Source organism: Symphalangus syndactylus, chromosome 12, assembly GCF_028878055.3.
Source record: "Symphalangus syndactylus isolate Jambi chromosome 12, NHGRI_mSymSyn1-v2.1_pri, whole genome shotgun sequence".
NCBI lineage: Eukaryota > Metazoa > Chordata > Mammalia > Primates > Hylobatidae > Symphalangus > Symphalangus syndactylus.
The window spans coordinates 85,327,617-85,355,347 of record NC_072441.2 but is presented as its reverse complement, the minus strand read 5'-3'; the positions used below and the strand labels follow the sequence as shown (position 1 = coordinate 85,355,347).

Genomic DNA, 27,731 nt, shown 5'->3' with positions numbered 1-27,731 from the left:
CCCGAGGGAAAGGGGCAACCGCAGAGAGCACGCGGGGCCGACAGGGGGCGCCGCAGGGCAGAGCAAGGCGAGGGGAGAGCCCGGGAGGGCGGGTGGCGGAGCCAGAGCCGGAGGGGCGGGCCAGGCCCGGCGGAGCAGGCCGGGCAAGGCCGGCCGGAGATCTCAGGAGCTGATGGGTCTCGAAGGGCCAGGGCTGGCCGAGCCTGTGCTAAGGGAGAAGGGCTAGGGTGACCCAGGACCTGAGCGGAGCCATGGCGAGGTAAACGAGTGGATCTTAGGACGGGAGCAGGGACAAGGATAGGGCGAGGGCGGGCAATCCAAAGGCATCCTGGAATTCAGCCTGGGGGAGCGGGGCAGAGCCTGGGGGAGCGGGGTAGTGGGCGGTCGGAGGACACCAGGGAGAATCCAGGTGGGGGCAGGTCCACTCTCCAGAGTCCACTCACCTGTCCAGTAAGGAGAGAGCACTTGGTGGAAGGAGTCTAGACAAACCCATCTAGTTGGTGTGGTGCTAGGTTTCTATTCTCGACCCCCATCTGTTTAGCCTCCTGGAGATCTCTGGAGACTCAGTTAATCTGCCAGCCATTTAATAAGGTGAGTCACACTCCTTACAAACCTGGGATTCAAAGTCATCACCTGACTCCTACTCTAGACCCTGATGGTTCTGCCCTGGTGGGCCCCATTTGAGTAAAAGCATACCCCCCAAATACTAAGGGTTGGGTTCCAGACCACTGCAATAAAGCTAATATGGCAATAAAGTGAGTCACACCGCTTTTGTTTTTCTCAGTGCATGTAAAATTATGTTTACACTATACTGTAGTCTGTTAAGTGTGCAATAGCATTATGTCTAGAAATGCATATACTTTTTTTTTTTTGAGACGGAGTCTCACCCTGTCGCCGAGGCTGGAGTGCAGTGGCATGATCTCAGCTTACTGCAACCTCTGCTTCCCAGGTTCAAGCGATTCTCCTGCCTCGGCCTCCTTAGCAGCTGGGATTACAGGCACACACCACCATGTCCGGCTAATTTTTGTATTTTTAGTAGAGAAGAGGTTTCACCATGTTTGCCAGGCTGGTCTTGAACTCCTGACCTCAAGTGATCCTCCTACCTCGGCCTCCCAAAGTGCTGGGATTACAGGCATGAGCCACAGTGCCAGCCCAATGCACATACCTTAATTTAAAAAATACTTTATTGCTAAAAATGTTAATATCATTTCAGCCTTTAGTGAGTCATACTGTTTTCACTAGTGCAGCGCCTTGCTTTGATGTTGATGGCTGCTGACTGATCAGGGTGGTGGTTGCTGAAGGTTGGGGTGCCCGTAGCAATTTCTTAAAATAAGACAACAGTGAAGTTTGCCACATCGATTGACTTCCTTTCACAAAAGATTTCTCAATAGCACGCAATGCTGTTTGATAGCATTTAACCCACTGTAGAACTTTTTTTCAAAATTGGAGTCAGTTCTCTCAAATCCTGCCACTGCTTTATCAACCAAGTTTATGGAATATTCTAAATCGTTTCTTGTCATTTCAACAATGCTTACAGCGTCTTCACCAAGAGTAGATTCCATCTCATGAAACTGCTTTCTTTGCTCATCCATAAGCAACTCCTCATCCATTCAACTTTTATCATGAATTGCAGCAATTCAGTTTCATCTTCAGGCTCCACTTCTAATTCTAGTTCTCTTGCTATTTCTACCACATCTGCAGTTACTTCCTCCCGCTGAAGTCCTGAACTCCTCCAAGTCATCCATGAGGGTTGGAGTCAACTTCCTCCCAACTCCTGTTAGGGTGGATATTTTGACCTCCTCCCATCATGAATCACAAATGTTCTTAATGGCCTTTAGAATGGTGAATCTTATCCAGGCTTTCAATTCAATTTGCCCAGATCCATAAGAGGAATCACTGTGTATGGCAACTCATGCTTTACAAAATGTATTTCTTAAATAATCAGACTTGAAAGTCGAAATTACTCCTCATTCCACAGGCTGCAGAATGGAAACTGTATTAGCAACCATGCAAACAACATTAATCTCCTTGTACATCTCCAGGTGCATTGTCAAGAAGCAGTAATATTTTGAAAGGAATACTTTCCTCTGAGCAGTAGATTTCAATAGTGGGCTTAAAATATTCAGTAAACCATGCTGTAAACAGATGTGCTATCATCCAGACTTTGTTCCTTTTCCAGAGCACAGGGACATAGGCAGGGTAAAATTAGCATTTTATTTATTTATTTATTTATTTATTTTGAGACAGATTCGTGCTCTGTCACCCAGGCTGGAGTGCAGTGGCACGATCTTGGCTCACTGTAACCTTCGCCTCCCAGGTTCAAGCAGTTCTCCTGCCTCAGCCCCTCCAGTAGCTGGGACTACAGGCGCACGCCACCACACCTGGCTAATTTTTTTTGTATTTTTAGTGGAGATGGGGTTTCACCATGTTGGCCAGGCTGCTTTCGAACTCCTGACCTCAAGTGATCCTCCTCAAGTGATCCCACTCAGCCTCCCAAAGTGCTGGGATTATAGGCGTGAGCCACCATTCCTGGCCTCTTTTTTTTTTTTCTTTTTAGAGACAGGATCTTGCTCTGTCACCAAGGCTGGAGTCCAATGGCATGATCATAGCTCACTACAGCTTTCTTTTTTTTTTTTTTTTTTGGAATCAGAGTCTTGCACTTTCACCCAGGCTGGAGTGCAGTGGCGCAATCTCGGCTCACTGCAAGATCCTCCTCCCGGGTTCTAGCGATTCTCCTGCCTCAGCCTCCCAAGTAGCTGGGACTACAGGCGCCCACCACCACACGCGGCTAATTTTTTGTATTTTTAGTAGAGACAGGGTTTCACCATGTTAGCCAGGATGGTCTCGATCTCCTGACCTCGTGATCCACCCTCCTTGGCCTCCCAAAGTGCTGCGATTACAGGCATAAGCCACCGCCCCTGGCTTCACTACAGCCTTCTAACTGCTGGGCTTAAGCGAAACTCCCACCTCAGCCTCCCAAGTAGCTATGACTACAGGCATGTGCCACCACACCACACTAAATAATCAACATAATTCTTAAGGGCCTGAGGATATTTGGCATGGTAAATGAGCATTGGCTTCAACTTAAAGTTACCAGCTGTATTAGCTCCTAACACCTGTCCTTTGATGCTCTGAAGCCAGACATTGACTTCTCTCTAGCTGTGAAAGTCCTAGATGGCATCTTCCTCTAATATAGGCTATTTTGTCTACATTGAAAATTTGTTATTTAGAGGAGCCACCTTCATCAATTGTCTTAGCTAGATCTTCTGGATAACTTACTGCAGCTTCTACATCAGCACTGGTTGTTTCACCTTGCACTTTTATGTTATGGAGATGGCTTCTTAGACTTCTTTCATTAAACTTCACAAACCAACCTCTGCTGGCTTCTAACCTTTTCTGTAGGTTCATCACCTCTCTCAGCCTTCATAAAACTGAAGAGAGTTAGGGTCTTGCTGTAGATTAGGCTTTGGCTTTTTTTTTTTTTTTTTTTTTGAGATGGAGTCTTGCTCTGTCGCCCAGGCCAGAGTGCAGTGGCGCAATCTCGGCTCACCGCAAGCTCTGCCTCCCAGGTTCACACCATTCTCCTGCCTCAGCCTCCCGAGTAGCTGGGGCTACAGGTGCCTGCCACTATGCCCAGCTAATTTTTTATAGCAGAGATGGGGTTTCACCATGGTCTCGATCTCCTGATCTCGTGATCCGTCCGCCTCGGCCTCCCAAAGTGCAGGGCCTTGGCTTTTAAGGAACTATTGCGGCTGATTTGATCTATCCAGACCACTAAAAGTTTCTTCATTAAGGCTGTTTAGCTTTTTTTTTTTTTTTACGGAGTCTTGCTCTATCGCCCAGGCTGGAGTGCAATGGCATGATCTCAGCTCACGGCAACCTCCACCTCCCGGGTTCAAACGATTCTCCTGCCTCAGCCTCCCGAGTAGCTGAGATTACAGGTGCGCACCACCACACCTGGCTAATTTTTTGTATTTTTAGTAGAGACAGGGTTTCACCATGTTGGCCAGGCTGGTCTCAAACTCCTGACCTCATGATCCACCTGCCTTGGCCTCCCAAAGTGCTGGGATTACAGGCGTGAGCCACCGCGCCCAACCATCTGTTTCACTTTCTTATTATTCATGTGTTCACTGGAGTAACACTTTTAATTTCCTTCTAGAACTTTTTCTTTGCATCCACAACTTGGCTATTTAGTGCAAAAGGCCTAGCTTTCAGCCTATCTTGGCTTTCAACATGCCTTCCCCACTAAGCTTAATCATTTCTAGCTTCTGATTTTAAGTGAGAGATGTGTGACTATTCCTTTCACTTCAACACTTAGAGGCCCCTGTAGGGTTATTAATTGGCCTCATTTCAATATTGTTGTGTCTCAGGGAACAGGGAGGCCCTAAGAGAGGGAAAGACTTGGGGGAACGGCTGGTTGGTGGAGCAGTCCGAACACACACAACGTTTGCTGATTAAGTTTACCGTGTTATATGGGTGCGGTTCATGGCACCCCAAAACAATTACAATAATATATAAAAGATCACTGATCACAGATCACTATAACACATATAATAACAATGAAAATGCTTGAAATATTGCAAGCAATTACCAAAATGCGAAGTAGAGACCCAAAATGAGCACATGCTATTGGAAAAATGGTGCCAACAGATTTGCTTAAAGCAGTGTTGACACAAATCTTCAATTTCTTTGCTTTGCTTTTCTTAACCTATTGCTGTCACCTGTATGTCCCAAAACCTTCAATTTCTTTAAAAATTCCGCTACCTGTGAAGTGCAATAAATCAAGGCATACCTGTATACTCTCTCCTGTTATCCTGTCTCCAGCCTCTGCATCCCCCTCAGCCTCAGCCCCTCTGCACCCCTGCCCCTGGCACCTTCCCACATCTGAGCTCTGCGTTGTTACCCTGTGGAAATGCCACCCTTTAGGGAAGTCTCCAACTTATTCAGTCTGTAACTGTCAGAGCACACAGGTGGCTCATCTATCTTAGCAGTTACTGCATGTCACTGGTACTTTAATTCAGTCAGCCACTCAGCCTTTTGGGGAGCATTTGTTGAGTGCCTACTCTGTGCCAAGGGAGAGCTAATATTGAGCATAAGCACAGGATTCTTGCCTTCAGGGAGCTTACAGTCTAGTGGGGGAGGCAGAGATTAATCAAATAATCGCATAAAGAAAAACACATTAAAGAAGTGCCTGGCACCCTGTAGGCCTTCTGCAGGTACCTGGTGAGTGAACACAGCTGCAATCAGGGCTGTGAAAGACGTATGGAGGGTGGGCGCTTCCCTGAGGAGGAGGCGTAAAGGAAAAGCAGGGGTGAACCGGTGAGTGGGGGAGGAAGGGCACTCCAGGTGTGCAAGTCCCTGTGCCAGAAAGAAGAGTGGCCTACAGGAGGACCTAGAGGGCAGTGTGACTGGCGTGCAGTGACAAGAACACAGTTCAAGGTGAGGCTGGAGAGACAGATGGGCCAGGCAAAGCAGGGCCTTTAAGGCCTTCAAAAGTTTCGATACTGGCAGAAGAGCAAAGGGGCACCTATGAAGGCTTTCAGGTAGGGAGGAACTAACCAGCCTGTATTTTGAAATTATGAGCCGTGCATTGGAAGGTTCACTGAATCAATGGAGGAGGCAAGTTAGGAGGCTATCGCTGGAGTTAATTGGGTTGGGTCCATCTCCCTACTAAATGGTAAGTGCCCTAGGACAGAACCTGTGCCTGGTACCCTTCTAAAACCCCAGAAACACACACACACACACAGAGCCCAGCCCGAGCGTGCACAGAAAAGGTACCCCACACACGTGTCTGAAATCAGAGTTACCCAGCAACTTCCAACCCACCAGTTTATGTACACAGGGCCCTGGGGGCCTTGGGAGCAGTGGGTTGGGAAAGGGAGCCAGGCATCCTGCTGATCAGCGTCTCCCATGGTAGAACCCGGGAACCAGGCTCCCATCACTTGCTCCGTTAAGTGTTGTTCACGTTCACGGCCTCCCGGTCCACTCCCTGCTCCTGGCAGGGGTACGCTAGGCTCTGTCCCCAGCCTTGAGCAGCGACAGCCAGGTGTGCCGGCCTCTGCCACACCATCCTGGCTCCTCAACGGTCCTGGCGTCGAAGTGGAGGTGATGGGGGATGCCGTACTGGAGGCAAGTCATAATGTCCAGGGATGTGGCTGTTCTTGGGTGAGTCATAGTGGCCGGGGGGTAGGCCCGGAGGCAGAGGGGGCTGGGAGCCCACAGAGTCTCGGTCTGGAAACATGAGGACAGGATAAGAGGGAGTGGCTCCTCCCACCACTCTCCCCACTCCCACCACCCCCACTGTGCTCCTCTCCTCTTCAGCCTCTTCAAGGCAAAGAGAAGGAGACGGGGCCTGGATACATACACCAGTTTACTATCAGCTGGCCGTGCGGCTCCGAGCAAAACGCTCTTAGCTCCTCAGCTGCCAGTGGAGAAAGCCACCTGAGCCCGCCCACCTCCCAAGATATGAGGAGACTTTATCACCTGCCTGGCTCCCTACTTTTCTGGGTACCAACTCCACCACTCTGATGCTGTACAACCCCACTTCAATCCGGAGCTCTGCGAAGTAGGTACACCATACTGTTCTCCAGATGAGGACACAGGCTCTGAGAGGCCACGTCGCCTCCCCATCATGCCTGATTTGAGCCCGAAGCTGACCCCAAAGGCCTCACTCGGTGCCACATCATGCCTTCTCCTCTCCCTCTGTTCCTTCTGTTTTTCTGCCTCCCTTGTCCCAGTTCTCTGCTGCTCCTGCCAGTGGGGAGGGAGATCTCACCATGGATCAGGGGGCTGGGCTGCTCGTAGGTGCCACTGTCTCTCTGTGGCTGGGGTTGCCGCCGCCTATGGCTGTCCCAGAACTGAGGAGGCTGCCTGGGGGGAGATCCTGAGGGAGGGCCTTTCATCTCCATGTAGCTGCTCTCCCGGGGGCCCCCTGGCAAGCTGGGCAGGTCCCGGATGGTGGCATAGGGGTTCTCACTGCTCAGGGAAGCCACACTGGCCCCGAGCTCCTCTTCAGAGATGAGCCCTAAGGATAGAGGAAAGAAGTCAGGCTCCATGGAGGCACTGGTTCCTTAGCCCCAGCTCAGCCACCTCCCTTGTTGCCCCTGTGCCCATACCTTTATTATAGAATGGGCCTGGGCCATTGCTGTAGCTATAGCTGTAGCTTCGGTCCAGGCGGCTGCTCCCTGAGGAGGAGGAGGCAACTGGTAATCAGCCCTCTGTCCCCTCCCCAGGCTCACACGTCCTCTAGAACTGGGGCCCACAGCCCCCGTCTCCAGACACACACACTCAAGACACAGCATCTGGGCTGCACACATCCACCCGCGCCAGAGACCCTGGCCTCCCGGCACCTACCCCTGTCCAGAGGCCCTGGAGGGGGCTCCCGGCGGTGCTTCCAGTCAGCAGGCAGGGTGGTGTGGTTATCATGCCCTTGGGCCCCACCTGGCCGCTCAGGGGTCTTCAGGCTGGCAAAGAGCAGGCCTGGAACCTAACAGGGGACAATGCAGGAGGGAAAGCAAGAGGCAAGGACAGGGATTTCCAGAGAAGTAGGTCTGTGCGCTTCCCTCCACGGTGCACTCCCTCCCCCGGCACTGACCTTGTTAGGGGGTGGGGGGTTCAGGGAGCACTGCGACAGGGTGTGGTAGCTGGGGTTGGAGTAGTAGTGACTGTAGCTCGGAGGGACATCTGCATGACAGACACAAGCACAGGGTGAGCTCAGCGATGGGCAGGAGTCCAAGAGAGCCATTTTGTCCCCGGAGATCAGTACTTTGGCCTCCCCGACCTCCCTTCCTCCCTCCTCCCCATTCCTCATCTTCCCTTTGGGTCATGCCCAGCATCCACTCTTGTGCCTATGAGCCAGCTACTCATCTGTGCCCCAGGCCCTGTGCCAGCTCACCTGGCATGACATACTCAGAGCCGTCCAGTCGCCCGCTGCTGTAAGCCACAGCCAGGTGGTGGTGCTCCTTGCCTTTTTGCCAGTGCCGATAGCCAATGAACAGTGCCACCAGGGCTACCACAAGGGACCCCAGCACTGCAATGCCAATCACTGCACCCAGCGAGTTATACGCTACTGGAGTGGTAGGCATCACAGTAAAGGGCTCCTGGATTCCTGTGTGGGATGGGGTGATCACTCAGAATGGCATCTTGGCTCTGCTGCATGGGAGAGGTGCTCAGGAGGGAAGTAGGGACTGTATGAGGGACCTAGGTCCCAGTTCCCCAGGGACAATGGGTGGGAAGGAGAGGGCAAAGAACTCACCAATCCTGCAAGGTGCACCACTGTGCCCCGGGGGACATACACAGGCCCCAGTCTCTGGGTGGCACTTTTCTCCAGGACCACACTGGCATGGCTGGGAGCAGTTAGCACCAAATGTCCCCAGAGGGCAGCCTGGGGAGACAGCCAAGGAGGCAGGCAGGCATCAGAGCGGCCAGGAAACTCTAGTCTCCTTTTTGGGTAAGGGCTAAGTTGGAGGCAGGGGCCTGGAGTTCCCCTTCTGTTGGTACCTTCTAAGCAGTGGTGTCCAGTCCAGCCTGGGGGGCAGATACAGCTCCCATCTTGGGGATGGCAGGTCCCACCATGGTGACATTGGCAGGTCTGGGCACAGTTTTCTCCCCAGTGTCCTGGAGGGCATGCTACGGGAGACAAGGGGCCTGTCTGGTGGGGCGGGTACAGCTTTTCCTGGATGAACTCTCAACCCCCAGCATCACTGAAGCCTTTAGCTCAGCTTTGGTCTCCCTGGGGACACCAAAGCTTTGAACAGTATCTGCAACCAATGACTCACAAATGATTATTTCCAGCCCCATCTCTCCCCCCAACTCCAGACCCACGTGTCCAACTACCTACTCAACATCTGCACTTGACTATCTAATAGCCACTACAAAATAATGTATTCAGTGCCACACAACCAAAGGCTTCCAAGCTACCCCGGATGGATTTTTGTTTTGTTTTTAACATAAGAGAGAAGTAAACATCTATCCTGTTTAAGGCATTATTTTTGTGTGTCTAACACTAGCAATAATCTAATAGTAGTTGTAACCAGATTCTATGGAAAAACTCTTCACCAAGATGACTTCCTTCTTTACCCCGCCTGCTGGTAAGCTGAAATCCAGCCTTCTTCATAACAGCCTGTTTCCTCTTTCCAAACTTGTTTTACTTGGCTTTTTTGGACTAATCTTTTCAATGATCTTAATATATTTTTGTGGGGGAAAGGCTCAAAAAATAAAGAAATACATGTATTTATTAATATATAAATAAAAATAAACTGAAAAATGCAAAAGAAAAAAAGGGCTGGGCACAGTGGCTCACACCTGTAATCCCAGCACTTTGGGAAGCCAAGATCACCTGAGGCGGGTGGATCACCTGAGGTCAGGAGTTCAAGACCAGCCTGGCCAATATGATGAAACCCCAGGGGTCTCTACTAAACATACAAAAATTAGCCTGCTGTGGTGGTGTGTGCCTGTAATCCCAGCTACTGGGGAGGCTGAGGCAAAAGAATTAACTAAACCAGAGGCAGAGGTTGCAGGGAGCTGAGATCATGCCACTGCACTCTAGCCTGGGCAACAAAATGAGATTCCTTCTCAAAAAAAAAGAGAGAAAGAAAGGAAGAGAGAGAGAGAGTGAGAGAAAGAAAGAAAGAAAGAAGGAAGAAAGAAAGGAGAAAGAAAGAAAGAAAGAAAGAAGAAAGAAAGAAAGAGAGAGAGAGAGAAAGAAAGAAGGAAAGAAAGAAAAAGAAAGAAAGAAATCAAGAGAAAATGTCCCAAGCTAAGCCTATGATTTCCCCTGCTCCCATAAAAATACTGTTCTTCCCAGGCTTCCCATGCAGAAGGGCAGGATTCTTTTCCCCCTGACCTGTTCACTGCTGCATCCTTAGCACCTAGAACAGTACCCAGCATGCAGGTGGTGCCCAGTAAATATTTGCTCAAGGTGGTCCCAGAGGCTTTTATACCCAGGAGCTGGCGGACAGAGACCTCCCGTCATCAGCAACCCCTCTCAGGATGCACATGTGCTCAGACACACAAGCTACCACATACGCTGGGAGCAGTCGGGGCCTGTCCAGCCAGCCAGGCAGTAGCAGGTCCCGTTCGAGGGGTGGCAGAAGGAGTGGTTAGCGCACTTGCAGGGCACACAGCGTTTGCCATAGCGGCCAGGCTGACAGGCTAGGGGAAAGGGGTACATGGTGATTGGGGGCAGAGGCCAATCCTCAATCAGCCCTTACCCCCCCGTCTCCCTCCCTCCTTCCCACTGCAGTAACTAGTCTGAAGACGGGTCAGAGGAAGAGACTGGGAGTAAGGTGGGGGGGCGGGTGGAGGGGGTGGTGCTCTGGCATCTGACACTACACTGTCCCCTGCTGGTGGCAGGTGGAGGGGGCAGTAGGGAGCCTCACATCTCTGGCAGGAGGGGCCTCGGAATCCGGGTGCACACACACAGTTGCCATTCTCGGGGAGACAGGTGCCCCCATTCTTGCAGGTGCAGGTGTTGCTACAGTTGACTCCCCATAAGCCCTCAGGGCAGGACAGGTGGCAGCGGGCACCTGTGGGAGACAGCAGTCGGGTGTACCTGGCTGGGCCCCCTTCAGTTCCAGGGGGCTCTTCTGGACACATTTCCTATGGATGCATCCCCCAATCCACAGTAGGCCTGGGGCCCCAGAATGCTCACCCATCCAGCCAGCCTGGCACTGACAGCGTCCATGAACAGGGTCACAGCCATCAGAGTGGTCACAGTCACAGCGACTGCCACAACCTTCTCCAAACTGCCCCTTCTTGGAGAAGGAGTGGGGAGCAGGTAGGCCAGTCAGCTGGGGGACGCCATGCCCTCCCCTCCCCCAGGCAGACAGGCTGTCCAGCACTCACCGGACAGGGCAGCTGGCAGTGGGCCCCATGCCACCCAGGGGTGCAGGTACAGGCTCCAGTTTGGGGGCTGCAGACTGCCTCATGGGCACACTGGCAGCTGGCATTGCAACCGAAGCCCCAGGTTCCGGGTGGGCAGGGCACAGAGCAGTTACCACGCTGCCAACCTGGAGGAGGGGCCTGGTGGGTATAGCTCCCTTCCTGAGCAAGCACAAAGTGGGAGTTGGCTGGGCCAGATTCTATGCTATGAGCTGGGGTGGGTGGGGGGTGTTCATGGCACCATACAGGAGAAAAGCTAATGAACTATTTGATGCGGAGCAGAAGGCTAACTGCCTTCCAGTGAGGTACCACCACATTCTGGGTCTGGGGTGCCTTCTGCAAAATAAAGGGGATGGCAGTAAACCCAAATGTTTACAGGGGCCCCATCAGGTAACGAAATGACTTATACAGAGGATGTGCCAGACAGTAGGGAGTAGTGGGGGCTGAAGATGGGAGACTTGTTAAACTTAATAGACAGGTAGCCAAACAAAACACAACTGTATCAGAATCCAGCCTAAAGGTTGCCAACGTGTCACTCTGGCAGATGTGAGGCCCTTCCTTCCCAGCGTGGTAATTGTGTTTCTGTATGATTGAGGGCGAGGGATGGTCACCACTGAGGTGTCTTTTGGCCTCGGCCTTTAAGGACAAGTAGGATCTTTGTGGTTGAAGAAAAGCAAAGTGGATATTCCAGGAAGAAAGTAGCCTGGATACTTTCCCTATGTCCAGCTGCTGCCCCTCCACCCTTACCCTGCAGCCGCTCCCCTGCCCTTGGCCTACCCATACTCTTGGACTCTCCCTTCTTCCCTTGGCCATCCCCCAAGTCTTCTCTCTGGGAAACTCCATCCTATTACCTTCCTTGCAGACGCACTCGCCGTCGATGGGTGAGCAGGCGATGGCATTTTCACATGAGCAGCGTGCAGAACAGTTGACACCATAGGTGTCGGGGGGACAAAGACTAGCACAGTGGGGGCCCTGAAAGAGGGCGAGCCGGTGAGAGGGGCGGCCCATTCTTTGGCCTCTCCACCTGCCTCGCTTCCTTGCAGCGGGGGGCGCGCCTCACCCTGTAACCCGGCGCGCACTGACAGAGGCCGCTGGTAGCCTGGCAGACGCCACCGTGCAGGCAGAGACAGTGCTCCTGGCACCCTGGCCCGTGCGTGTCCTGCGGGCAGCTCTCGTTGCAGTGCAGGCCCGCCCAGCCCGGCAGGCAGGAGCACTCCCCGTTCATCGGGTGGCAGCTGGGGGCAGAGGCGGGGGCGTGGCGCGGTCTGAGCTGGGCAGGGGCAGGGCAGCTTCCCCGACCCCTCCGCGTGGTCAGTGGGATTCGCACATCGCTGGAGTAAGGGGGCCACTAGGGAGGCTCCGTGCTATTCTGAAAACGGGGTTGGGGCAAGTAGCGGTACCCCAGGCCCCTCCCGGCCCCCGAGGTCCCTCCCTTTCCCCTTCTGTGACACCTGTTCCCCTTGGACATGGCCCTGGCTCTGTGGCGACTTCGGCCCGGAAGACCTCCCCATTGGCCTCCTGATCCTTTGACCACATGTCCCGCGGCCCACCTGAGGCTGTGCTCCGGGTCGCAGGTGCAGGGGGCCTGGCAGCTGAGACCGTAGAAGCCGTCGGGGCAGAGGCGATCCGTGCAGCGGTCCCCAGTGAAGCCGTGTTCGCACAGACATGCGCCGTTGGCCGGGAAGCAACGGGCGTCCGGGGCGCAGTCGCACGTCTCAGCACAGTCCTGCCCAAAGCGGCCTACCGGGCACTCCTCCCGGCACCTGGGCACCTAGCTGAGTGAGCCTGGCGGCGCCCCACCTCCTCCCTCCCATCTGCCGCCCGCCCCACGCCACTCACCGATCCCCAGTGTAACCCGGAGCGCAGCGGCACTGCCCAGTGAATCGGTCACAGAGGCCGCCGTTGTGGCAGCGACATTCCTGGGAGCAGTTGGGTCCATGAAAGCCCTCTGGGCAGGGCAGGGAGCAGATGGTGCCCTGTGGGGATGAGAGGTCAACAGGGCCCCAGGCACCCAGCCTCCTCCCCAAGGCCACAGGACCCCTTGACACCCCCATAACCACAGAGCTCACCCCCCTCACTCACACCCTCCTTAGAACCCTGCTTAGCACCACCCACAGAATTCTCCCCAGACCCACACCCCATGCCCACAGGCCCCACCCTCCGTACCATCCAGCCAGGGGGGCAGCTGCAGGAGCCCTGTGGGGTTTGGAAGACACCTCCATTTTGGCAAGGATGGGTGCTGGGGCAGAAGAAGCCAGAAGTGCCCTGGGAACAGGACACGTCACAGCTGCAGGACAGAGTGGGTGGAGTCAATGTGCAAACAAGCAATAACTGCTTCCCCTCTTGCCTCCAAGGACTGCCCCCACAACCCCCACCTCAGGACTTAGTGATTCACACTTGCTCTTTCCTGCTGGGGACTGTCGAGTCAGAAAGCAAAGGTTTCCAGGACTGGAAATGGCAGGGACACCCTGGCACCAGCAGGTGGGGGTGAGCAAAGAGCCACGGGTGGCATGTCTGCCTCTCGGGCGCCCCCACCTCCTCACCTTGGCTTGGCCTGTTCACTCTTGGGAAACATCTGTGCTACTGCAGTAGGCTCAACTCCAAGAGCGCCTCCACAAAGCGTGATCCTGATTTCCACCTAGGTCTACCTTCTCCCTCCTAGGACTCCCCAGCTCCCCCTGCACCCTGCCTTGCAACAGGGTTCTCTGGCTCCTTGTCCCAGCCTCACTTTGCAGCATGCCTTCACACACGTGCTACCTCATGTTATCTTCACAGCCACCCTTCCATGTAGACAATACTATTCACGTTTTACAGACAGGAAACAAGCCCACGAAGAGTCAATGATTTGCTCAAGGTCACTCCACTAGTGAGGAATAGGATCCACTGGGACCAGGATCTTGGCCTCCACACCATCCCCACACTTGGGGCCCTGTCTGAGTCGCCTCATTTCCCCACATAGGTCTGTGTGGCCTTGTGTCTGCGACCTTGTTAAAGTGTCGTTCCCCCCATTACATACCTGGGCCCAGTTCTCTCTGCGGGGCAGAAGCAGGCTCCAGTCTGGGGATCACAGGGTGCCCCATGGCACTGGCAGCGGAACTGGCAGGCAGGGCCATAGTAGCCAGGGGTACAGGGCTGAAGGCAGTTCGGGGGCTGCAGACCAGAAGGGCAAGAACATACCCCACTCTTGGGATCACATGAGCTGTTGTTGCCGCAGCTGCAGGGCTTGTCACACTGTGGCCCCCACATTCCTGGGGCACACTCTGTGGGATAAGGAGGTGGGAAGGGGGTCACCAGGGGTCTAGTCCATCCCCAGCTTCCCTGTCTCTGTTTCCCAGCCTCCGTCTCCCAGCCCCCACATGCCCACCCTGTCTTCCACACCTCCAGAAAAGGCAGGTGGCAGCAATGGGGCTCTGGTGGGTAATCGCCCTGGGGTCCTAAGCCCCTGTGCCCTGGTAGAGAGGGTGTACCTGAGGGTCCTGTGGCCCTGAAGGCACAAGAGGCCACTCCCTGGGGTCAGTAGCCACTCACCACTGGAACAGTCGTCACCCCGCCAGCCTGGCACACATTGGCACTGATTGGGTGCCACACAACGTCCATGGACACACTCCTGGGCACAGAGCGCTGGGACAGAGATGGGTGTGGTGAGATGTGTCCACCCCTGCCCCTACCCAGCTTTTACCCTGCAAAGCCTAACCCCACCTTCTTCCAAAACCAGGGACCTGAAGTTCTCCAAGCCCCAATTCTGCCTCTAAGAGAAAGACTGAGGGGCAGCAACTCAGGGGGAGAACTTAGCAGGATGCCAGTGTTCTCGGTTTCCCTGTTCCTTTTCGTGAAGTTGTCTGAGAACCTTGTTGGGAAAATGCTTTGGGGGAGATCCTCAGAAGGGGGATCACACTGTCCAGAGAGAGGGCAGGTGGGGGCCGGGGTTCTCTGGAGAGCAGTGTTTGCAGAGGCTCGTGATGGGCAGTGGCTGAGGGAAGCGGGAGGAAGAGGAAGACAGGCTGCAGTCACTACAGGGTGCTGGGAGGGGGGTGCAGTGGGCAGGAGAGACTGGAGAGTGACAAGTCAGAGACCAATAGCAACAGAGAGTCAGGGAGAGGAAGAGACAGAGGCAGACCCAGACACCAAGTCCTGAGACACACAGTGACAGAGAGACAGACACAGCCCAAAGACAGAACAAGAGCTCTAGGGCAGACAGCAATGCAGAGACACTGTTGAGGGACATGGAGAGACGGGGTGGGAGACACATGGGGCCGGCTGGAGAGAGGAGTGTGAAGTGGCGATGGAGAGGGAAGTGCTGATCTGCATCCTGGGGACAAGGCCAGGAAGAGGAGAGGAGGGGGGAACCCAAAAGGGCAGAGGAGTAACCCCATTCTAGCGGGGGCCGGGAGGGACTCAGAAGGGTAGGCTAAGCTCCCCCCATTCCATTACCCCACCCCACTCCCTAACCCAACCCTGGACTCACGGACACAGAACCCCCTGCTCTCATAGAAGCCATGGCAGCACTGCAGGCGCTGGCGGTGGTCCGTCTTCACCACCTGACGGTACACGGTCCGGTATACAACCCTGCGGAGGCCAGGAAGGCGGCCCTCAGCCCTCCCTGCCGTCCGCACTCACCACAGTGTGGCCAAGGGGAAGCCAGGGCAGGGGCACCACTTAACACTCTGGGCTGAGGGCGCATAGAAAGCGCATTCCCTGTTTGAGGTTGCAGTGCACTACAATCTCGCCACCGCACTCCAGCCTGGGTGACAGAGCGAGACCTTGTCTATTAAAAAAAGAAAGAGCATTCCCTTCTTGCCCTCCCCCCAACCCCACAGGCATATACTGTAACACGCATGCGTACCCTAAACACACATACACGCATTCACATATACATCCCATACACACGTACCCGACTCAGACCATGCAGAATGAATCCCTAGAAGCCAGGAGTTTCCTCTGAGTTTCTGAGAAGTGAACAGGTACAGAGGGCCAGGGGCCAGGCTGAGGCAGCGACTCAGGCAGCCCATCCACCCATGGAGGACGAGGAGCACTCACGTGGGCTGGGGGCAAGTATGGGGGCCCTCCCAGGGCCGCTCGCAGGGCTCTGAGGGGAGCAGGCTGAAGGGGCGGGAGTGGGACTCCTTGGTGGTGGTAGTGAAGCTGCAAGACAGGGAACAGGGTCAGGGCCGAGGGCAGGAGGAGGCCTGAGTGGCCACAACGGGAAAACGGCCGTGAGGGCTTGGCCACAGTGAGGAATCTGCAGCCCAACGCTGGGGCTGCTCCCCGAGCCTAGGATGGGACCCCCATCCTGTCCCACCTCTCAAGTCTGGAGGGCTTCTCTCAGAACTGGAAGGTTCCTGGGATACCCTCCATCAGAGCCCCCTTCCCACTCTGTTGCACCGGAGCCTTCCATTTTTCTCTCCCTGCCCTCCCCTCCCTGTATGGAAAGGGTGAGCGAGAACTGACTCCTGGGCCCAGCTGGCGGAGACAGGCTGAAGTATTTCCGGCTATATTCTGCCCTGGGTCTTTTCTCCCCGCCCTGTTTCCTTTGCTCCCCTGGGGCCAGCCCCTCTGCTTGCTCCACAATGAATGGCTCCCACTCTGCGCTCTGTTCCAAAGTTGACCTCCCACAAGAACTAAGGGACAGGGACAGAGAAAGGATGGTTCAGAGACTGAGACAAGGTCAGAAATGGGGCCGGAGTCAAAGGCAACCCATAGAGAGGAGTAGAGAGAGCAGAAACAGAGAAATAGGCGGGAGGGGAGAGACTGGAGAGAAGGAAGGAGGTTAAAGAAGGACCAAGAAGAGGACCCCAGTAGGGACAATAGGGACAATCAGGAGCTGGGGCTTGGTGCCCTCGAGGTGCAGCAGGGGCCCTCTCACCTTTCCCAGAAGCTGCAGGTGTTGGGGTCACTGGGGTTGAGAGTTCCAGCCAGCTGCAGGCCCACAGCCAGAAGAAGGAGGGGACACAGAGGCGGTGACATGGCAGAGGCCTGCAGCAAGACCGGCGCAGAGTGGGCAGTGGCGCTGCAGCCAGCAGCCTGGGGGACCTGTCTGCAGAGATCTGAGCCGTGGGCATGCAGAAGAGACCAGGCTGCGGCCCCGTGTCCTCTGGCCCCTTGCTCTGAGCTCCAGCTCCCCTAGACCTCACTCCTGAACTGCAGTCACTTCCGCGCCTCCGGTCTTTGCTCGTAGTTTGCTTAGACACCCTCACGTCTAATTCTTCACGTGGAGTTCTCGTCTTTCAAGATCTAGTTCAGGTGCCACCCCTTCCGTCCTCCACTTCCTGATCCTCATTGGCAGACGACCCTACTCATTCCTTCTGGGGGTCCCAGTACCATTCACCCCCACCCCACTGTTCCCAGTGCCTGTTCCCTGACCATGACCTCCAGAGGCAGGGACCCAGTGTGTTTCATCTCTGAATTCCCAGCCCCCAGCCCAGGCCCTACCCAGGGCACTTTGATATTTGTACCAAGGTGTGAGACTGGAACCAGTGAGGGGAAGTGATGAGAGACTCGGCCTTGGGCTCAGTCAGAGGAAGAACTTTCCAACAATCAGAGCGGCTCAGGAATAGAATCGGCTACCTCAGGTGCTGAGTTCCCTGCCACTGGATATATGCAGGCAGAAGCCAAAACCAGCCTGATGAAATGCTGTCAGGGGTTTCCTGCTCTATGTGGTGGGAGTGGGGCTGGGTCCAGGTGACCTCCCAACCAGTGGTGGCTGGAGCCAGCTGATACGGGCCCAGAGAGCCAATTGTACGCATCTCTTCCTAGCAACATGTTCAGTGATGTCACGTGAGTAGCTTGAAATCAGGCATGGGGGGTTATTGACACCAGAGAAACTAGCAAACACTAAAACCCAAGGTCAGTCTCCCTCCCAGGGTCAGTTGTGACACCTTAGCCAGCACACCACAACACCCAACTCTAGGTGCCATCACCTGAAGAGGTCACCAACCTGGCCTTGCATTTAAGGAAAAGCTCCTGCCTCCCTCAGACTGCCCTGTCAGCCATTTGGAAATGGGGTCCTCTCCATCCCCACCACCCCTGGCTCCCAGGACTTCAGATGACTCTGCTGCCTCAGCTCCTGAGCTCAGGAGAGGCTGAGTTACCGCAGTGCCCATCCCCGCAGCCGGCTTCAGGTTCTGCGTTCCGTGTTCCCAAAACTTGCTCTGGCTCCCTGCTCTACGCCTCCCCGAGGCGCCCACATCTGCTTATAATTTTTCTGAGACGAGAGAAAGGTCGCGGTTACTGGCCCCTTACCCCCCTGAGTATCTCTGGAATGTTACTGCCTGGCTCCACCCCACACCCCATACCCACACACTCCCAGGGTCCCCACAGCCACTCTCAGTCCCAAGAAGGGCGGCCCCTCCTTCCCTCCAGGTCTAGGCTCCTAACTTAACCCCATCTCAACCCCCCATGTTCCTCCTTCACCTTTAACCCTCCAGCAGCCAAATCTCCAGCCTTTCATCCAGGATGCTGGCCCACCTCTCCTCCCAGTGCCAGCGTCTACCCACCCCTCTAGTGCAGCCCAGCCGCATGCCCCATCCCACTTCCCGCAGGGCGAATCTCAGCCTCTAGCCTCCTCTGTGCTTCCTCCTATCCATCCTCAGTCCCCAAGTAACTCACCAGGTGGGGCCTGCCCACAGCTCAGCCCTGGGGCCTGGGGCCTGGGGCCTGGGGGCCAGGGAATGTCCTGGGGGATCCCAGCGTTCAGGATATGAAGCCTGAAAACAGGAAACAGAGCCTGGCTAGGAAGAGGGACAGCAGGGAGCGTGACGGGGGTGGCTCCATCCTCCCACCACCCTGAGCGCAGTGGGTATCATACGGGAGGGCCAGGACCAGAAGCCTCTTTCTGGCGGCTTGTCTCCAGAGCTGACACTGTGGCCCCCTCTGAAGGGGAGAGGCCGCAGTCAGGAGTGCCCTAGAGACACTCCCCAGAGTCTGTCCCAGAGCTCCACCCCCACATCACCCAGACACATTCCCACTCCCAAACGGAGTCATCCCTTCTCCCAATGTCCCCAAACCATCCCCTCCCACCCTGCCCTGCTCCAGCCATCTTCCCAGGCCCAATGCCCACTCCAGGGCTCACTCTGCCTAGCCCCAGCTAACCTTCTCTCCACCTCTCCCTCAGCCTGGTTGGCAGCCAGGCCCTGGGCAGGACCCCGAGCCCTCCATACACCTCTGCCTCGTCTCTCGGTCTCCACACGCCCCTCTTCCCAGACCCTCAGCTCTGGCCCTGGCGTGGGGCCCCTGTGCTCCGACTGCAGCTCAGTCTGTCTGAAGCCAGGCTCATCACCCTTGTGCCTGGGTGAGCCTCATCTCCTGAGACACACAAGGACTCCCCAGCCATCCCCCTGCCCTGGATCTGTTCACAGAGCCTGTGGCGTGGTGGCATGGACAAAACTTGTTGCAGGAAGGACTTGCGTTAAGGCCCAGGGAGGAAGCGCCATATAGGTTGAGCTGTTGTTGGGCCGAGAAAAGTCCTTCCTCCTATTCCCGTCAGCCCCTACCCACCCAAGTCCTGTCCCTGTCACCTCCTCCCAGCCAATTTCTAGAGGACACGGTTCACCTGGGGGGCTTTGAGATGGACTGAAGGACTGAGGAGCATGAGGAGGGGCTAACTCTCCTCCCCACCCACTTCTGGCTGGCTGGGAGGTTAGCTGGCTGGAGGGGTGGGTAGGTTCTGTTTTCCCAAAGGTCCTCAGGGTTGGGCCGGAGTGCGGAGGAGGCATCAGCTGGTCAGCCCAGGGGCTGGAAGCCAGGGTGGGGTCAGGGGAGAGCAGTGGGTGGCCCAGGGAGGGGAGAGATGGGATGGGGGTCCTGGCAGGAAGAGGAAGGGTTTGGCTTGACCATCCTCTGCCTCTGAGAAGGGAACACAGGCCAGACCAGGAGCCCAGAGCCCCAGCCTGGCCTCCAGGCTAGTTCCCATCTAAGCCTTTGTCCCTGAGGGGCAGGGCACCTGAGCCCGGCCCATGATCCCCCAACCCCTTCCAGCCACAGCAGCAATGGGCCCCAAGAGATTGCACATACCCCTCAAGGGGGTGAAATGAGACCACTCCTGGGCCCCTGCTCTGCCCTGGGGGCCCACAGTGCACTCACTGAGAGGGACCCTGGAGCACCCCTGCTGCAGGCTTGCTTCTTCTCATGCAGAGGCCCCCTCCTGTTCCCCTACTCAACCTTCACCCTCCAAGCCTCTGATTTGAGGGACTCAAACATCTTCCCTCCCAAGAGTCATAAGGTGACCCCACGTATCGTTCACTGAGCTGAGACAGGCAGGGTGTTGAGAGATTTACATGGATCATCACATTTAAAGTTTACATTAACCCCTTGTAGTAGGTGTTATGGCCCACTTCAGAGATGAGGAAGCAGGCACAGAGAGGGTAAGAAACCTGACCAGGACCACACAGCCAGGAGCGTCAGAGCTGGGATCCAAATCCCAGCTGCTGGCAGAGGACTCCCCATGATTCCATTCTTTCCCAAGCCCAGATGGGAAGCCCAGGGGCTCTGTATCTTCTTTTCAAAAGTCTCTCTTATGGAGGTGGGGGAGCTGGCAGGGGGTTGGACAGGAGAAGTGGATGGGGGTGGGGGCTGCCACAAGAACATGATCAGAAGCGTGGGAACTGAGATGTGTTTACAGTCAAGAATGAGCTGACACTTCTCTCTCCTCCACCTCGAGATGCAAATCGGCTGGGATCCTGGCCAGGCCCTGAGATCCCAGTCCCGCCTGCACAGCCCAGCATCCCTGCCCTCTCAGCCTCCAAGCCCACACAGAAGACCTGATCACCCTCCCTGGGCTTCCCCAAACTCCAGCTCAGCTGGTTCCCTCTGGTGGGGAGCCCCCCCTACCCTCACGGTGCCCCAGCTGCTCCTAGGAGAAAGGAATTGAGTGTGGGCTCTGGGGGAGCAGGGGTGGGAGGATTAGAGTTCCTGGTGGACAAGAGGATCCATTTCTATAGAAAGCAGAGAGTAAGGGTGATGGAAGTGAGACAGCAGAAGGGACTTCCCCATGGGCTCCCTTCCAGCTTCTCTGGGAAGTCATGTAGCATAGGATAACCCCTCAGCTCTGCACCCTCAACCCCTGCTCAAGTTCAAGCCTGGGTGTGAATCCCAGCCTGCAGTTCCCTCACCTAGAAAATGGGGATGAGATTAGTACTTCCTTTGTAGGGTCGCTGTGCAGACTAAATGAGTTGATCTAGATAAAGCGGTTAGACCCAGTCCCTAATATGCTCAGTTAACATTAGCTGTCTCCATGATAGCGTCCTCAGTCCCACTCCTCCTCCTGCACCCAATGTGGCCCCCATCCGCCCTCCCCTTGGCGCCTTTGGGTATTAATTCCAGGAAAAATGTTCTTGTTTTTTCTGAAGAACCCCCAGGATGATCCGGGAATGGGAATGGGACCGCAAATGCTGACAGAGAGAAAGGAAGTGGGGGCGGGAGGGGGCCAGGCTCCCCCGAGAACCTGATCCCCCAAAACGATGGGCCGCCCGCCAGGTGCATCTTCAAGCCAGACGCGGTTGACAAGGCAGAATGCCTAAATTCTGCTTCCTCCAGCCCTGGGCCTAAGCACCAACCCTAGTTCCTTGCTTGGTCCGACTGCCCCCTCCTCTCTTCTCCATCTCCCTCTTTCTCTCTCTCATCACTTCCCATCCTGGAGTACAAAGCTTCTAGTCCTATCTCTGTTACTTACAAGCTGTGTAACCTGGGTTATAATACATCACTTAAGTCCTCTGATCCTCCATCTCCTCATCTGTAAAATGGGAGTCTATCACTCCCCGCCATCCCTCAGGGCCCTGCAAAGGTTGGAACTGCTGGTTCCAGTGACCATTCTGGAACAGAACCTCAGACCTCAGACTAGAGCCTGCTCCATGGATGTGTGTTGATGCAAAAACAGAATCCTCCAAGCTCCAGGGTTTCTGCCTCTTCCTTTTTGTCTTGTTCCTTTTGTCTTGTTCTTCATCAGAAACTCTGCTATCTGCCTTTCCCCATCCCCTTCGTTCATCAGCTTCTTGGTCTCTGTCTTCCTGCCTCTCTTCTTCCGTTTCTATACTAAGGCGGTCATGTACAGTTGTACTGCACAACAGCATCCACTTTCAAGGGCAGAGTGGAAGCTGAACTCCAGCTACAATCCACTCACTAAAGCCGTGCGTCTTAGCTTGGTGCTAAGGTTGTCTTGCCCTGTATCTCTCTTGTCTTTCTGTCTGTCTCCCTGTCTCTATGTCTGTTTCTCTGTGGCCTTTTCTAACCTATCTTTGCCATGGAGACAGGATCACTTACTTCTTCCCACCCAGCAGTGAGATCCCAGTCCAAAGACTTCTCCCCTCCCTCCCCACACAGGGAGCTCCCCCAGCAGCCTGCTGCGCTCCACAGGCTACCCAGTACACCCACGTACACGCTTGCACACTGAAGCACAGAGCACTGCCTATATCCAGCCTGGCCAGGCCCTCGGCACGCCAGGCATGTCTGCCGGATGGAGAAACAGGAAGCCTGCGTGTGCGGCCAGAGTGCGCCAGAGGCTGGGCGGGAAAGGGGCAGGGGTGAGGGGCTGGACTTGTGTTCTCTGTGGCTCAGGAAACAGAAGCTAGAGGGTCCTAGGTCCGACCTGTTTACTCATCAGGAAATGGGGCAGCTGCAGGGATCCTGATTCACACATCTATCGCACCCCTCCCAGAGGCTGTCGCCAGTGCCAGTCCCAACCCTCGACGCCACCCTGGAAGGTGCTGGTGATTGTCATCCCCATTTCGTAGGCAGCACAGTGGAGCGTCTCAGGTAAAATGCCTTGCCAAGGGCTGTCTGGCTGCCAGGGGCAAGAGCAGGATTCAAATCTGCTTCAAAGGACAAAGCAGTGTGGGGATGTAAACCCTGGGTGACATAGACTAGAGAACAGTGCCCCCTCAGGCCCACCCTGCTCATTGCCACCCCGAGATTACCTTCAGAAAGTGCTCTGGCCACTGCCCCTCTCTCCCACTCTCTGTGGCTCCCTACACCCCAAGAAAGAACACCAGCCCCTACAAGGGGGTCCAGCTTCATTGCCTCTACCCCTGCGCTCCCATCACACTGGACAGCCGCTGACCCCACATGCCTCTCACCACACCGCCACTGTGGCTCAGGCCACCCCTGAAATGCCCAGGTTCTACACAGCCTCAAGGCCAGCCACTTCCAAGAAGCCCCTCAGTGGCTCCAGGCTCACGCCCTCCTCCCTGCTCTCCAGGCCTTCCTGCAGGATCTGGGCACAGTCACCACAGACCCGCATGGCCTCAAGGAGGCCGGGGTTGCTCCTCCCCCTGAATGCCCTGAGGCTGGCTCCCAGCTGGACATGCACCTGTCCCTGGAGGCTCCACTCCTCCCCAAACCCCAGCCAAAGTCCTGGCACCAGTGTACCTCCTCTGGAGGCAAGTGGAACTCACCTAGGCCAACCCAGGGGTTCACAGCCCCTGACATACTCCAAGTCTGCTGGGCTAATTAGGCTGATGGATACCCTGTGATTGCTGGTTTGTGAGTCTGGTTTCCCCACCAGGTTGGACTCCCTCAAATCTTATTCCTCTCCAAGGCTCTGTGAGCGGGCCTGGGTGCCCCCTGGGTGTTTCCTCGCAGCTCGCATCCTATGAGTCATTATGCTTTTATTAAAGTCAATCTGCCTCACTGGACTGGAGCTCCCCAGGGACAGGGCACTTCTCTGCCTTCCTCACCACTGTAACCCCAGCACTGGCCAGCACCTACACCCAGGATGCCCGGCACCCAACAGGCAATAATTAAACATTTGTGTGGAGTGGATGGACTGATACACCCTGAAATCTTTCTGACTCCAGTGCGCCTTGACTTTCCCAGGAATGGGAGAGAGGGAGAGATGCTCAGAAGCTGTGGCTTCTCCCCATACTCTAGACAGTAGAGCTGGGCCCTTGTCTCGGGGCCCTCAAGACACAATGAGGTGCGTGTTTGATGAGATGACGGAAAGTGGAATGCAGAAAGAACTTTTCAACGTTACAAAGCAAAAGGTGGCTCCAGACTTGCCCTCCTGACCTCCAGCAGGAATTCCTTGGGGCCGGCCTCCAAGTTCCTATGGGATGAGTGCACACCAGCGCCAGGCCCTGAGTCACCTGGAGGTGGAGGGGCATGCCCACACCGCCTGAGCCCTCATCCTGTGCCTCCCCCTCCAGGGCCAACACCCCCTCACTGTCCACTGCACACATCTCCTGCTACACAGAGGGACTGGGCCCCAGGTGCCACTTCATGGGGGTAGGACGGAGGGCAAAAGCGGGAGGGCATGAGCACCCACCAGCAGTGAGCGGGCTACGCCCCAGGGCCCACCCACCTGCAGGGATCCCGATTCACACATCTATCGCACCCCTCCCAGAGGCTGTCCCCAGTGCCAGTCCCAACCCTCGCCGCCACTCTGGAAGGTGCTGGTGATTGTCATCCCCATTTCATAGGCAGCACAGAGGAGGGTCTCAGGTAAAATGTCTTGCCAAGGGCTGTCTGGCTGCCAGGGGCAAGAGCAGGATTCAAATCTGCTTCAAAGCACAAAGCAGTGTGGGGAGGTAACCCCTGGGTTACCTCCCAAGTACTGGGATACTAATTACTGCGCCTCATTAAATGTGTACTGTGGCTAGATTCTGTCTTTTAGTTCTCCCAGCAAGCGTATAAAGTAAGCGCTATTATGCCTCCCATTTTATGAAGAAATATCCCAGAAAGGTTCAGTGATTTGTCCTAGGCCACACAGGCAACTGAAGCCAGAGCAGGGATTTGGGCCAGGTCTATGTCATTCCAAAGCCTGTGCTGCTTTCTTTTTGTTTTGTTTTGAGACAGGGCTTCACTGTGTGCCCAGGTTGGAATGCAGTGGCGTGATCATGGCTCACTGCAGCCTCAACCTCCGGGGCTCAAGTGATCCTCCCACCTCAGCCTCCTGAGTAGATGGGCCCACAGGCGGGCACCACCACGCCCAGCTAATTAAAAAAAAAAATTGTAGGGATGCAATCTCATTATGTTGACCAGGCTGGTCTTGAACTCCTGGCCTCCAGAGATCCTCACGCCTTGGCCTCCCAAAGTGCTGGGATTACCAGCGTGAGCCACCTCACCTGGTGTTTCCAGTGTGCTGCTTTCTAACCTCATAGTTTCTCTTTGGTCTTCTGACTTTCTCCTCCTCTCCCTCTGTCTCTGCCTCCTTTTTGTTCTATCCCTAGGTCTCTGCTCTATTTTTCTAGGCCTGCTTTTCTCCCTCCAGGCATTTTGTTGTAATGGGTCTGTGCCTCTGCTGTGTCTCTGCATCTGTCAGCCTCTGTTTCCGTATTTATATCTGTCTCTATCTCTGTCTTTGTGTTTCTCTCTCTCCTTCCCTGTCTTCTCTGCCCCTTCCTTCTGGCTTCTCCCCTGTAGGATAGAAGACAGGAGCCAACATCCTCCCCAAAGCTAGGCTGGCACCCCAGGGTCCCCCATGAGTCCTGAGAGGCCTCTTTCTCAAGGCTCCCAAGGCTCCTCAGAGGAAAGGCTTGGGGAATGCCGTGGTGGAGGCTCCACCTGGCCTCAGCCTCTTCCCCAGCAGTGTGTGTCGGGTGGGGGAAGGCACACAGCAGCCCCATGACCTTCTATCTATCTCCAGGTTTCCGACTGGTGGATGAGGCTGCCTGGAGCATGAGTTTCCTCTTCTGGGACAGTCTGATAGGAGATGTTGAGCAGGGACAGAGGGTGGAGGAACAGATGCCAATTCTCAGCTTCATCCTCCAGTGGAGAGAGAGGAAGGCAGAGAAGTGAGTCTGGCCAACCCAGCTCCTAAAGATGGCAGCCCCACCTGCAGTGGAGAACACGGTGGGTGGGCCTTCGGAGGCCTCAAGAGTGGGGGAGGCCACACAGCAGTGAGGAGACACAGGAGACAGGAGGGTTGCCCCCACACCCTGGCTTATGACTGGCTCACGAGCACACACAACAGGCCCTATACCATGAGCTGGTTTTGAGTGGGGTTCAGAGATGAGCTCCCCCCGTCTCCAACCATCCCCCTAGCACAAGGCCAGCTTAGGCCAGGGTTGAGAGCTGACACCCAGCCCAATCCTGCCCTAGCTGAGGCCTGGCTGAGCCTGGGAACCTCAGGCCAGCACAAGCTGTTCCTGTCCCCGGGGACTAGGGTCACAGCTCAGCCCCAGGAGAGGCCACTCATAACAGGCCAGAACAGCGGAGTGGAGAGCAGCCACTGGAGGCTGGAGATGGGGGTGGGGGTGAAGGGTGGCCTTGCTGGGGCCTGGGCCCTGGAGCCCCCCACACACCCATCTGGCCCTTAGCACAACTTCAGATCATCAGCCTGCCAAGTTTTCTGAGGATCCAGATGCCCGGGACCTCAAGCTGAACCCCCAGTCCTCATAACTGGCAAAGATGTGAGAGCCAGGGACCTGCAAACCTGGGTCCTTCCCCTACATCCTCCCTCAAACATTTCTGCCCGGTGGGCAGAGAGATGACACTGATAATCTGTTTATCTAGTGTCATTCAAAGCAGGAGACACGTTTTTGCTCACTTAAGCCTCACAACCCATGAGGTAGGCCCTATATTATTCTCCTTTAGAAATGAGAAACTGAGGCACAGAGGTCAGGTCTCTTGACCAAGACCACACAGACAGTAAGCTGCAGAGTGGAGGGTGGCACTTAGGCAGTCTTGGCTCCAGTGTCGATGCTCTTGTGGCTACACTTCCCTTGAAAGCCAAGGACAGCACCCAGTCTTCTCTTCCCAGCCCTGGGAGGGGGCAGGGAGCCAGGCTGCCCCTGACTCACAAAGTCCGGGGACAGGGGCTCAGGGAACAACCTCGCTAGCATTTCATCTCATTTACATGTTCATTATGGAAGGGAACCCCCAACCCATCCTCTCTGGCCCCCTCCACTGTCCCCTTCCTCTCCTTCACATCTCTGTCCATCAGTTCCTCTTTTCTACACTCCTGGGTCTGGGGCCTCAGACTCCAGTCGAGGAGGGGGACCTCAGGGACCGCACGCCCTTTCCCCGGGGCAGGGTGGTCTCCGGGGCCGCACCACCCGGGCCTCCCCTGCCGGGCACGCAGTCACTCACCTGCCTTGGGGCCCCGTCTTTCCTGCGGCTTGGGGTAGGAACCGCCGGGGTCTGCGAGGAGGAGGACTGGACAGCCAAGGACGCGGCGAGGGTCCCCTCTTCGAGCCCCAGCCTGACTGCGGGAGCGGCGGGGAGGCGGGACGCTGCTGATCGCAGGGCCGGGAGGGGCGCCGAGGGGCGGGGGGCAGGAAGGGGGTGGGAACTCGGGCCCTCGCCAAGGCAGGAAGTTTTGACAAGGAAACAGGAGCCGGGGGAGGGGAGATGCAGGCGCCCGGGAGGGAAAACTGTATTCTGGGTGGGATCACAGAGGCCGACTCTGCGCGGCCTGGGCCAGGAGCAGACGGGGATGAGAAGTGGATGAGGAGGGAGGTCAGCGCAGGCGCCCAGGGCGCCAGTCTCTCCCTAGCGTCCCCTCGTTGTGCGGCCTGGGTTACTTAATCTCTCGTGCCTCAGCTTTCCTATCTGCAAAGTGGGGTTGTGGGAAGGAATCAATGAGATCGCCTACGTCAGGCACTGTCCAGTGCTGCCCAGCAACCGTGATCTTATTAAGACCCCGCCCGGGCAACGCATCCCACTAGTCTCGGAGAGGCTGACAGGGCGAGGCCCCTCCTCTCCTCCTGCCGCCCCTAATCGCACTGCGGAAGGCCGGGCGAGGTGGCTTATGCCTGTAATCCCAGCACTTTGGAAGGCCGAGGCCGGCCGATCGTGGAGCTCAGAGTTTGGAGACCAGCCTGGCCAACATGGCGAAATCCTGTCTCTACTAAAAATACAAAAATTAGGGCCGGGCGCCATGGCTCAGGCCTGTAATCCCAGCACTTTGGGAGGCCCAGGAG

General features: G+C 55.7%; 1 protein-coding gene across 2 annotated transcripts; it reads right to left on the bottom strand.

Annotated features, from left to right (window-relative positions):
- Positions 1-4,446: 4,446 nt before the first annotated feature.
- Positions 4,447-26,992, bottom strand: PEAR1 (platelet endothelial aggregation receptor 1). 2 transcript variants are annotated; one of them, XM_063624899.1, is made up of 24 exons: positions 26,899-26,992; positions 18,487-18,584; positions 16,745-16,854; positions 15,919-16,023; positions 15,347-15,447; positions 14,410-14,502; positions 13,898-14,141; positions 13,048-13,168; positions 12,721-12,857; positions 12,432-12,644; positions 11,942-12,116; positions 11,733-11,853; positions 10,846-11,009; positions 10,652-10,754; positions 10,380-10,526; positions 10,027-10,152; positions 8,500-8,628; positions 8,255-8,383; positions 7,895-8,107; positions 7,595-7,683; positions 7,354-7,486; positions 7,116-7,184; positions 6,776-7,024; positions 4,447-6,231 (listed from the first exon to the last, which is right to left on the bottom strand). In XM_063624899.1, the coding sequence occupies exons 3-24, from the start codon at positions 16,843-16,845 to the stop codon at positions 6,080-6,082; spliced, it is 3,114 nt and encodes a 1,037-aa protein (XP_063480969.1). In that variant the 5' UTR covers positions 16,846-16,854; positions 18,487-18,584; positions 26,899-26,992; the 3' UTR covers positions 4,447-6,079. The 2 variants fall into 2 exon arrangements, with proteins under 2 accessions (XP_063480969.1, XP_063480970.1); XM_063624900.1 differs by lacking the exons at positions 18,487-18,584; positions 26,899-26,992 and having other exon boundaries at positions 4,454-6,231; positions 16,745-17,341.
- Positions 26,993-27,731: the final 739 nt, after the last annotated feature.

Coding starts and splice junctions, on each gene's coding strand:
- PEAR1 (XM_063624899.1), bottom strand. CDS start 16,845: ATGTCACCGCCTCTGTGTCCCCTCCTTCTTCTGGCTGTGGGCCTGCAG. Junction 13,169..13,897: donor GCAGAGAGAACTGGGCCCAG/GTATGTAATGGG, acceptor TCTGTCCTGCAG/CTGTGACGTGTCCTGTTCCC. Junction 7,185..7,353: donor TCCAGGGCCTCTGGACAGGG/GTAGGTGCCGGG, acceptor CCTCCTCCTCAG/GGAGCAGCCGCCTGGACCGA.